General features: G+C 31.0%; 1 protein-coding gene across 1 annotated transcript; it reads left to right on the forward strand.

The window, feature by feature from the left end:
• Positions 1-167: 167 nt before the first annotated feature.
• On the forward strand, positions 168-6,580 carry LOC134236163 (von Willebrand factor D and EGF domain-containing protein-like; the record flags this gene model as incomplete). Its single annotated transcript, XM_062718339.1, has 13 exons — positions 168-554; positions 640-725; positions 1,965-2,028; positions 2,141-2,326; positions 2,537-2,757; positions 2,928-3,183; positions 3,267-3,428; positions 3,514-3,682; positions 3,964-4,154; positions 4,361-4,600; positions 4,787-4,901; positions 5,521-5,656; positions 5,868-6,580. Coding segments are annotated over 13 exons (2,313 nt in total), but the record flags the coding sequence as incomplete, so codon positions are not given.
• Positions 6,581-13,270: the final 6,690 nt, after the last annotated feature.

Genomic DNA, 13,270 nt, shown 5'->3' on the forward strand with positions numbered 1-13,270 from the left:
AAATACATGTCTAATATCAAATTATTTTGTTTTAAATTGTAGGGATAAACGAAATTTGATGATGAAAGAATGATCATTTACATATTAATCAGCAATTCATGAATCTGTATTTAAATGCCTTAAACTCGAACAAGTGCAACATTTGATCCTAATTTTCTTTTTTACAGATGAATGAAACTAAAGTTAGTCTTCCCAGGAAAGGCAAAGCTCAGATCGGTTTTTATTTGACCGTTCCGTTTGTGACACAAATAATTATTTTAAATGATACCCTTAAGGCGCTCCACCCCTTGATGATTCACAGTAACATTATTTCTATGTCAGAGAATAGCTGTAAAGGCTCTATAGGTGTTGATCAGTGTACTCTAGAAATCAAGGCGTATTCCTATGACGACAAGACCAAGTATGAATTAGATGATTGGCGAAAAACTCACTATATCACGGTCTATCACATTGACTCAGATGGATATAACTTCGACAAAACAGCGACACTTTCCTTAAAAACAAGTGAAATTCAAGATGGATTTTTTCATCATATGTCTTTAGACAATACCTCTGTAAGTAAAACCAGAAACCCTTTAGTTTATCAAAGATTTAAACATAAATATTTATCATATTGGAAAACTTTTGTTTTTTTTACAGATAGAAATTTTTGAAGCGGAAGAAAGGTGGAAAGGGAAATCTTGCGGTTCAAAAACTGATCCTCATCTATATACATTTGATGGAGTGTAAGAAATGAATCTCTTAAAGAATTTAATTGACTTTTAAATCATTTAATTTCTATAAAATACTTGATTCTGATTGGATAAAAAATTATTTTGATAACTGCATCAATAAAATCTAGAGTTCGCTTGCACTAAACAGCCGAAACTACTTTGGCAGTCTTTGCCTGTATATATTCCCGCCTCCAGATTACTTTTTGAAGGAATACCGTAATTAAATACTTTTACTTAAATAAATATTTTCCTGAATTTCGAAACTTGTCCGTTAGTTTCTGACTTATTTTCTACTTTCGTTTCTTTTTTGAATTATCCCCCTTTGCTAAACAAATCACATCGTCTGCATAACAACAATACAGTTTTGGGAGAGAAGAAATGAAATCGGCATACTTTTGTTAAATATTTGACTTTAAGATATCTGGTATGAACAACAGAACTCTGAAGAAATGTTTTTTTATGCTACCAAAGCGGGGAAGACCGTTTATCTGTTAATTCTTGGGAAACGAATGATCGCGAAAAACTACACTACATGAATGAAGAGTGGACGGAATTCTTTTAATCTTAAACAGTCGGCAGCAGACTCTTTCAGGTTTTACAGCATTTTGATACGTATCTATATGTTCGATTTGAAATTCAGGTGAAAAGATCCGCAAATGAAATCCAAAATTTCAGTGATCTAGAACCGTTAGGATATTTGAGTAGCTTCCCTTTGTTACATTCATGAACTTAGATAACTTACCGGGAAAAATATACCCATTGAGATAACACAACAGGTAAGTTTATTGTGTTAAAGAACTGTAAATTATCTCAGAGAATGCTAGTAATGACACAACATTATCTGAGAACGTTTTTTCGTTTGAGCCATTTTGAATTTCGGCAACGTCAACGTTGTTGTGATGTATTCGTGCGCACGGTTTTTGATGCGTAAATTTAACAGAAAAGTGAAAGAAAACTTCGTTTTATAGATTTAAAAACATAATTAAATGATAAGAAATGAATGTAATATTTTTTCTTTTGATCGATATATCAAAGAAAAAAATTGGACGGAAAACTTTTTTATCAATGCGCTACGCGCATTGATGAAGTTTTCCGTCCAATTTTTTCTTTGATACATTTATCAAAGGAAAAAATATCACATTCTTTTCTTAAGTCCAGGCATGGCATCTTTACATGTAACTCTACTCTTTTGGTTCCTGGATATTGTTTATATATCAAATTCATATAAGTAAATTTTACTTCAAATTTCAGGGCATTTGATAGCCACATTGCAGGAGAGTTTATCCTGTATCGTAATTGGAAATACAACCAAGAGGTAAGATATGTAGACAAATATTTGTATTTGTAAAGATTTCATTGAAAAAAAAAAAACATTAAATTTGGTGAATGGTGAATAAATATCTGAATGTTTTCTTTACTCTCTAAAGGTTCAAACTCGTCACGAGAAATGCCACGCAAAATACCCTTTCCCGCAGTGCACGTGTGCTGTTTCCATTCAGTCAGGAAAAGATGTGTTCATGATTGACATATGTGAAAACAACAATTTCATGGACTTTCTTATATGTCAAGATAACGTCATTGAAGTATACAAAATTACGGACAAAAACTATAAGGTCTGTTATCAACAGATGTATTATATCAAAACACCTTACAATGCAATATTACTGATGCTTGCGATGTTACAGTTACTTTATTAAAAATAGTTGCAATGTAAATTGTTATGTAATATGTTTGTATTTTTTATTAAAGCAAATATATTTTTATCACATGAGAAAAATGAACTCAATTAAAAGAAAGTAACAATCTTACACATGAATGTTTAGGTACTACTTCCTACTGGAACCTCTGTGTCTGTATCTTTGGTTGAATGGCCTGTTGAAGGATCATGGCAGATAGACCTAGATATCTACCCGTCCTTGGCTGATGTCAACAACACTGAGGGTCTCTGTGGAACGTTAGATGGAGATAGAGAGAACGAATTCACAAACAAAAGTGGAAGCAGTCTTAACTTGGATTATCCTGATGATTTTTCTAGATCATGGATGTAATAAATCTTTGAAAGCTTTTTATTAAGTTCTTTTTATACATTCTCTGACAAAAAAATGTTCTTTTCCATTCATAATTATGCAACGTTGAATAAATTTCATGTAAAATTACCTGACACACAAAATATGTATTTAAAATTATTAGATGCCATTTGATTTTTTGTCTCAGCGTCCAAAACCACGAAAGCATCTTAAACGGTGTACCATCAGATCGTCCTTCGATATCCAGTACTCTTGATAAAATTTGTACTTGTCCTATCAGCGGGGAGCAGTGTTCTTATCAGACATCCTCACAATGTTCCAAACCTAAAGGAAAGCAGTTCCATTGCACTCGAATAATAAATCAGGTGCAACCAACACGTAAAAAGAGGGCTGTTCAACTAAATAGTAATCTGGAATCTTCTGCTCAAGGAAATATCGCCATTGTGAGTACAATATAAAATATATTATAATTTATAGAATTATTAAATTCAAGATGATTACATATCATGTAATTAATTATTTATAGAGTCGACAAAAGCGGGAACTAACAATTTACGTGACAAACCAGACCATAGCTGAGGATGTCTGTAAATCTGCGTTTATCAGTTCAGCGCCATTCCGGACATGCGAGCAGTATGTCAGCGACATGACCAACTCCTCTCTATCGAACTGCATCATGGACGTCAGAGTAACTATCCTTTCATGGTCATTTTAGACATCGATTTATTAATGTTCTGGTGTAGAAGAATAATTTTGGTGAATTTAATTTTCAGTTGACTGGGGATGTAAACATTCCAGTTATCCATATTGAAGCAGCCTTTCAGCAGTGCATTCAATTTCTTGACCTGAACACCACACTAAAAACGGAGCAGCCTGATGTCACGTATCAACTCCAGTCTCTGTGTTCAAATAACTGTAGTGGTCATGGAGTCTGCACGGAAGGTTATACATATTTATAAATTATAACGATAATCATAACACACAGAAGCATGTAATCTGAAAAAAACAACTGTTGACTGTTGATTGTCTGAGAAAAGTATTAAGAAACATACTTTTTGTAAGCTGTGCAGTTCATGTTAATTTCTGAACCTGGTCCCAAAATGAATAAATTGAAGAATTTCATTTAGTTTTCAGCACAGTTTACAGACTGAAAGTATGTAAATCCTTGTTTGTTTGTGTCGACCTGGATAAATTTAAAATATTTAAAAACTAATACCCAACAGGTAACTGCACGTGTGATTCTGGGTTTGGAGGAAGTGACTGCTCTTTCAATGTCCGATCACCCCCCTCTATCCTTTACACTGCACCAAATAGAACTTGTGATTTATCTTCACGTACCTGTTCCGAGGTTCTCCTAGAAGGCAGATACTTCCTTGAGAATATTAAGAAAACATGTTTTATTAGAAGAGAGTTGGTAGGTACATGTATATAGAAGAACATTTTTATTAAAAGTTTTTAACTACAAATAATGTAATAATTTTTTGTTTTTAAATGCATTCCCTTCTTTCAAAAGCGAAGTAAGATGAGTCTTGAAATTTGGTTGGGAAAATACATCTTTTTTGACTTTTGAATATTTTTTTGAAATCCTAAACAATGTTACATTTTACCATTCTTATCTAGGTGCATCATAACAACACAATCGTGTATACCTCCGACACTGAAGAACCTCTAGATGACCGTACGTTATTTCAAGGAGCATGTCCTTTGCCTGAGGACAATAGGGTGACCTGGATTACGAAGTTTACATTCAAAATCTCCTACGATAGGAATCAATTCTCCCCGTCTTATTCGATATACAAATATCAATCTGAATGCCAGCAGATTTCTTATGTAAACGGTGCTGAACAGGTCAACCTTAAGGTAACCTTTATATAAATACACGTAAATATGATACAATGTTGAATACACTTCAATTTTAACTAAACACAAAAAAGAACACCTATTTATTATATAATGGTGGATGCTACATAAATAATTTATTAAAACCTATGAATTGCATTACAAGGAATAATAATAGGAACTGATTATTTCTTACCCCACATATAGGCAGATTATTGTTTTATTGACAACACATGTATAAGAAATGGAGCTTTCAAACCGGGAAACATCTGTGAGGTTTGCTATCCTTCAAGTCAGAAGTTTGAGTGGTCATTGCATGAAGGTAATTTTTTTTAAATACAAGATTGTTACTAAATTTTACATTTCATAAGAATTAAATCATATCTCATATCTGCTGTTTTCACTATCTATTGCACTATTGCATCAAAGCTGCCTTTAGGCATTAACTGGTGCGATTAAGAATTCTACTTTGATTAAAGATATCTTTATCAAACAAAAGACAAAAAAGAAAATACAATTGGTGACCACTAGTGGTGCTTAAGTAGTCATTAGATGTTTGATATCTTATTGCATGTAAATTTTGATAGCAAATTTAACAATTCAGAATTTAATCCAGCTGTTTTTTTTTATCACCCTTGACCGTTTTTGCAAAATCATTTTCCATTTTAACAATCCCTACAATGTGAATGTAAAATGAAATAAAGTATATGTTGCTTTAAGTGTTTCCTTCATGGCTGGTTTCATTTTGTATCTTTTTTTAACTTACACTGTTTTACTTTTGATTGAGTGAACTTAAATGGACCAATAAATATATATGAACTTTAATATTTTGTTTGTTTTTTTTAATAGAAACGGAAAGTTGTTCAAATAATAGATTTATAATCAAGAATCATGAACAGTTGTAGGAAATTTAGAAAATTAATTTTGAATATTATTTAAAGATTGTATTTTAACCACGTTGACGCCAACAACCAAGGATCCATTTACCAGTCTTGCTTTTATCATCACTGTTTCTGCAGCTTCCTCCATTGTTCTTGTGACATTACTTGTTGTCTTTCTTGTCTGTCGGTGTCGATCGTAAGTAATTTTTCCAATTAAACAATAAACATCAAACCTTTAATCACATGAAAAAAAAAACAAAACAAATATACACTTTTTTTATTTTAAGAAATTTTGAATAACCTTGAATACTAAGTATTACCAAACAAAAAAGTACACATTTGAAAAATATGATTTTTTAAATTTTGGACAAGATTAACCGACATTATAATTACCTTATTTACAACAGGTCTACTCGACGTGCCTTCAATGACTATGACTCGACGAGGGACATGAATGTCCCTGGGTGGAGAAGGCACCTTGACGTCGGAGAAAATTCCCAAAATTGAAACATTCCAAGAGGTCGGTGACACTCTGGTCAACGGGATTACAGGAATCGAGAAAACAATTATTAGTGCTAAGCTGACACTGAGCAGTTTTGGAGAGTTACTCAACTGTTGTCTTTCAATATTTAACATATCAACCGACATTTTTTGAAGTTCAATGTAGATCAAAGTGAAGATCCGTTGTTAAAAAATGAAAACGAAATATCATTGTAGCTATACATGACATCCTATTGTAGGTGTCAGTAAAAAAATGAAAGCATATTCAAAAGAGTGAAGTAAAGAATACCAGAACATTACAACGTGTAATAAATACATAAACGAAAAAAATTACATAAACTGTTTACACTATACTTTGCATGCTGTGATGATATTTTTTATTATTTATCTTTTTGTTGTATATTCTTATACTTTCACGATGTGCATTTTTTTTTGTTAAAGAGCATTTAATTGGCTTTGTACATGTGAAATGTATTTTTCTTAGCAATTCATGAAACCTGCATGATAATCGTAAAAATAATGCTACTTGTATTTAAAATCACATTTGTCATTATCACTCTTAAAATTTGTCATTTTATAATTTCATTGAATTGTTCGAAATAAAAAGCTTTACCATGAATGTATATTTAAAGAACCAAGTAAGCTTTTCTCATCAAAGAATGTGCAACCTCCGTATGTCTGTTCTGTTTATTCATTTTCTAAGAAAATATTTTTCATGTTGTCATGAACCATAGGGTGACAATTCAACCACATATGAAGCACCCTTGTGTTAGAAAAAGGCTTGTATATTAATATAAGCAACTTTTATAAAATTTCTAATTATTTTAAATGGACTTTTATTGTAAAGAATTCATGAAAAACATTCAACTACTTTTGAAGTTTATCTCTCAAACTTTCAGCAAGAATTTAACAAATCAAGATCAATCGAGAGCTTAGCTGAACACGTTAACACTATCATAATATTTGACTCAGCTACTCAAGTATTGGTTGTCAGTTGTTTATCTCTTCTCTTTGAATGACGACATTTCCATTTGGTTTCCAAGATCTTCCAACTCATTAGCAGCATCCCTTAAACTCCTGTCTTCTTTTAATCAGGATTTCATTTACTCATGCTGCTATGCTTCAGACTGCTAGCATCGTGTTCTTGAAATTGTTAGAGTCTAAGAACGGAAATTATTTATCTAACCCGAAGTGGTCCTGGTCATCAGTGGTTTTACGATGATCATACATCAAGATCTTCTGGCAAAGGGGAAATTAGACTGTACAAATAATATTCCTCTAGTACTAATATCTGGTAGCACTGGTCGTAAGCAGATGTGGTTTTCAATCACTTTTTCCTGTGTAGAAAATCTAGACTTTGGAGTACAAAATCTGTCGTCAGTGCATTTCTAGATAATTCAATAGCTCGTTTTATTTGCATAAATATGCACTGAACCTTTCCCAAGAAATATTTTACGGATTTCTGGTGTATATACATTAAAAGTATCATGACAGCTATTGAATAAAACAATGGATATAAATAAGACAAAGTTCTGATTCTTCGTTATGTAGAAAAAAAAGCCCAACGTTTCTTTCGACGACGCTATACGTTTTAAAAGAAAGATGCAAGACATGTCCTCTAAATTCTTATTTTTTTAAGTATTACAACTCGCAATTGACTCAACATCTTAGAATTCCGACAAACAAGTCCTTTTATAATTTTATTGTCATTATCGTCCGTGTTGCTTTCCTAAAAAAAAACATCATTTCAGGATGCTGTAGTGTTTTGAAGACACAACTGATTTTAAAGGTAAATTTTTGACTTAAATAAGACTGCGAAAAGCTATTATATAATTAATTATACACATGGTTTACATTGAGTCATACTTGATCTTCCATATTAAATAAATTTGATGAACTAAGCACTTTAAAGTTTATGGAATGTAAAGGTGATAGATTTAGTATACATTGATATCTCGCCACTGTTTATATATATATATATTTGTAACTTCTTCTTCAAACTTTTTGACAAACTTGCATACATGTAGCATGCACAGCAAGTATAATGTAGATGACATTGAATAAAGAAAGATTGGTCGATTGTATATTGTTTAACGTCCCTCTCGAGAATTTTTCACTCATATGGGAATAAATATTGCGAGATATTGCGATATTTTTAACTGTATTGCGATATGTATTGCAATATTTTCAATGTAATTTATATGGCATTTCCTTACTATATTTACTTTAATTAACATGCAGAATGTACATAACTATGATAAATAACCAACACAGAAAAAAATTCTTGTTGATTTCATTGAAGTTTTACTCTGAAATGTACCCACAAAACAACTTCTGTTTTACTGTTTGGCTTAATATCAAACTTTCATAATTCATTTTCATATTTAAGGACCCTTAATCTAAGTATATTGCCTATATATCGATATTACAAAATAGTATTGCGATACGACATTTTTTGTCATTGTATCGCAATGTATTGAAATATCGATATTATTGCCCAGCCCTACTTTTTACAATATATTTAAAAATTATGTACTGCCCAGAGACTTGAAAATTAAATTCAAGGTGCATTTAATTGGACTTAAATCAAAAATTTTGTGATTTCCTTTGGTGGAAAATTTTATGCAATAAATCTTAAAATTGCAACCATGGTCAAAAGATATCGCACAATTCTTATATTACGTACAAAATTTGGTAATAAGTTATTAAATACCTTCTATTTTTCCATAGAATGAATTGTATGTCCATTACACACAATATGAAAATCTTGAACATATGTAAGTTTCTTAATGCAAATAAAATACATTTAGTTTTCCACAGGTGTGGTAAATTATAATCATAAAATCAACAAGCCAAATTTAACACTGTTTAAAACAGTACAAAGTTTCTCTGTTATATAATCTGCATTATTATGAGAGATAAGGATATGTAGATAACGAGCATTATTCAATCTCAAAGTCCATTAAACAATACAAAATAAAAGCAGAGCAAACACGGACCTCCGAAACATCAGAGGTGGGATCAGGTGCCATGGAGGAGTGAGCATCTCCTGCTGACCGGTTACACTGGCCTGTGCTCCTTGTCGTAGTCAGGAAATAACGGAAAAATCTGTCGTCAATTCAGTGTACAAACAATAGTTTAACAATAAGTATAAAAATGTCAGTCAGCATTTGACGCAATGATAAATTGTATTTGCTGACATGGTCATTGTATCGACGATAGAACTTACAAAATGATGACTTTAAACGAGACTGCTGATATTCTTGTTTCATCAACTTGCTTGTCAATAATTTACCTCGTTTTAAAATCGTTCATAAGTAGAGCATGAGATTGCACTATTATCAGCATATAAAATAGGTTTGCAGTCAGGATCAATACTGGAAGCCATATCATTGACGTTGATTAAAAAAGGAAAAGAACCTAAAATACTGATTTTAGCGTTTATCTAAGGCTGTTCTGAAGTCATATTTATAAAAAAAGAAACTATACTCGTTGATAAATATATTCGTAGTAAATGTGGATAATTCAGATCGATATTTTTAAAGACAGGTTATGCAAATAATAATGCCGAAAACAGATTGTTATAAAAAAAGAAACTATACTCGTTGATAAATATATTCGTAGTAAATGTGGATAATGTCAGATCGATATTTTTAAAGACAGGTTATGCAAATAATGATGCCGAAAACAGATTGACACTTTTAATATGATAATGTAATTGCTCAAATATTGAATTTATTTTGTACATTCAGAATTGGTGAAAACACCAAATAAACAAGAGCAATCGCGGAAAATTCCATCAAAAATTGAACACAAGTACATGAATCAGACAGCTATTCTTTGTTAGATCTTTATGTATCCCGTCGTCTCCTTCTATATACTTCTGGGAGAGTAACCCCCTTGAGCCTGTAACACTTGTGCAAATATCTATTTAAAACAACATGAACTGCATTTTAAAGAATTTTATTTTGGCGATAAATTCAGTTTTATGTATTTTGATTTTTTTAAAATGTAAATTAAATTTTTATATTAAATTAGACTAAAATAAAGTATTTAACTGTTTCGGAAGAAAACCTTTTCGATCAATTATGTAGCATTGTTTAATTAAGAAATCAATTTTGTACAGGACGAAAATATTGCTATTTTGCTTCAACCTTAGTTTATTAAAACTTCTCTCGTTACAAATATGAACAACTCCAAATTATAAATATTCTTTATCTCTGTTTTGAAATAATTAATTAGAGTTTTGCGAAAAAAAAATTCCGACATCAAATTAAAGTTATAGCTCATATTGCTTTAACTAATAAATCCTTCTATTGAACCATTAAGCATTTGATGCAAAGAAAGCGATAATGAGGACGGAATACAAACATTCAAAGTCTTTACTTATATTTAAAAAAACAGGATTAAAATATTATTTAACATTTGAATAAAACATAATTTGATTTGAAACAACAGATTTAATAACCTAGAATTTTAAGAATGTCTTCAACATTAGAAAACTGTTTAAAATGATATGGCTGTCCTGTGTCATGAGTTTGACGATCTAAGTTTACAATGCTAAGATACATTTAACAAGCAATATAACAGTACACTGTCTCACAATATCCTACAGGTTACATGAAAATGAATTTCCATAATTACAAAAAAAAAACACAGCGCATCCTTTGACCAGTTGTTTCTGTCAGGTGACAAGTAAATGGTTTGTTTCTGAAGGTAAATTCTTTGTGTTCAAAAAGCGGAAATTTTAGTATACATGTACTGCGTTTGCTGACAACACTGTATTCATTACATTCAATGAAAAATTAATTTCATACCGATTATAATAATTTGAACTGAATATAACTTAAATTCTGTGGTCAAAACCCCCTTTACAAATGTACTTACATATAGACTTGCAAATATATTTGTTCTATATATTTTTAAAATGAGAAGACAAGATATTTAGCTGTTTATTTTATGAGTAAAATCTTCCAGTGTCAATTAATGTTTTTAAATGAAATGTCAAAGGTCAATAATATAAACTTGTATACCATGAAACTTTGGGTATATTAAATTAAACATCAATTAAAAACAATGGTACATGTATATATTTCAGTAATTTAAGTAATTCATGTTTCTCTTTTTTACTAATTACAGTGTTTACTATTAATGTATATAATTGAGGTAATTAGCAAGGTTTATAAAGTGTAAGGTCTTTTTAATTTAAGATGCATATAATGTCATATAATGGAGTAAGAATACCAAATATGTAGTCTCCATTTTAATGGATCAAAAGTTGTGGCGAAGGTTAAAGTTAACAACAGACAGATAGACAAACTTTCACCATATATTTTGAAATATGAAATATAGAGACTTTATATTTGGTATGCATATTACACTAATTAAGTTCCTTCAAATGACACAAAAGTCAATGACCTTGGCTGTGGCCTATAAGCTTAAAATAGGCTGTAGAACTTTGTTGCCGGAGGCGAGTGCACTATGTGTCAAACCCTGCCTTCTATTTAGACATAGTACATGCATAATGCAACACTATTGTTATTATTATGCTGACTGTTGTTATTATTTATGCGGCAATCCATTTGATTTTTTCCTGAAAATAATGGTGGTAACACAGCGCACTTGCAAAAACTCATTCAAAATCTTCATGCTAAAATTAGTTGCATGCTTAGTTATTTTGGTTACTAGTATTTTCTCTAAATAAGTCAGGATTTTCAATCCCAAAGATACTCATCTTTATTTTCTGTTTTGGTAGTAAAACTGATTTGTTTACAGACGTGGATTCTCATTGATAATTTTCTTATACATCCTTCAATCAAGCGCTATATAAAAAGCGTTTAATGACCCCATGATATCAATTCATCTAACGATCTGGATGTAATTAGTTTGAAACTTTGTTGTACACATTTATCTAAGATTCCTTAGAATAGATATAACTGTTTTCAAATAATATTTGTCTATTTTCTCCTTCTTCTGTCAAATGTATAAATTAAGTTTATATATTTAATAAAATTCTCCCAATCAGTGATCGCCTCTGTGGCGTAATCGATAAGGCATTTCATTTCCGACATTTCGTTATTTTATTTCCGACAATTACTCTTTTTTCCCGACATTTATTTCTTTTCATTTCCGGAATTTTTGCTAGGTACCTCTCCGGCAATTTAATGTTTAACAGGTACATGTACGTAGAAAAGGAATTTTGAAAAAAAAAAATTATTATACACAACATTTTTAATATAAAAATTTTGTATATATACAGCTGTACATGAAGCACTAAGTCTAGTTACATGTAACAGATTTTTTTCATTCATTTTGTTCCCTAAATTAAATGTCAAAGATTGCGCCGAACCTATGTCCAAGACATTTGATTTACTAAACAGTCTATAATTTATTCTTTAAAATTTTCCATTACCGAAATTTAAATCAATTGCGTTTCATGTATAGATATCAGAGATTTAAAACAATGACCGATTCTTATCGAATCGGAATTTAAATATCAGACACAGTTTTAATTCAATTAGTTTGAATTTAACTAATAGAAACGTCGGTATATTTAAGTTCAATATCGGTAAAAAATTTAATTTGAACATAAATATCAAATCTCATGTAAATCTACGCTTAATTTAGTATTTTTAATCTTTAGCTCAGATTATGATACGCCATATTTAGCTTTAAATATTCAAATAAAGACTATACGATTATACTTATTATAAAAGTAGCAGTTTTGAAGTGTACGAATGAATATTTGTTCCTTAGCATAATTTATTTAATTTAAAAACTTCAAATCTATTGATATATAAAGCTAACACATGACCATTAGGTTCACCGACCATTCGTTGACAGCGCCATCTGCCGCGGGCTCTACCTGTGGGTACCTGTCAGGTAAACAAATACGTCACACCCCATTGTTTTATTAGCTATACACACCGACAGATTTCACACCTTGAATCGTACTAATTTACACAAAGTAAATTCTAAGGAAAAAAACACTAGCACAATAATTGTGGCATTATTTTTAAAGAAATTATGGTCCTAAACTGCAATGCTCAAAGCACACTAAACGAGTAGATTCTTGTCTAGAGATACGTGTATGTTGTACAAAAAATAAAACACAATAGGGTAAACCCTTCTGATCATATAGTATAAACCGATTCTCTTTAATATCATATGTTAAAGTCAAGATTAAAACATTTTGCACCACCCGGACCTTAAAACGTAGGGGGACCTTTTCTTATACGGGCCGGACCTTTTCTTATAAAAGGCGGACCTAATATGTTATCGTATTTGGTCCGGCCGGACCTTTAAACGA

The sequence above is a fragment of the Saccostrea cucullata genome, unplaced genomic scaffold (genome assembly GCF_032062105.1).
Source record: "Saccostrea cucullata isolate Sc308-1 unplaced genomic scaffold, CSIRO_AGI_Scuc_v1 ctg3290, whole genome shotgun sequence".
In the NCBI taxonomy this organism is placed as follows: Eukaryota; Metazoa; Mollusca; class Bivalvia; order Ostreida; family Ostreidae; genus Saccostrea; species Saccostrea cuccullata.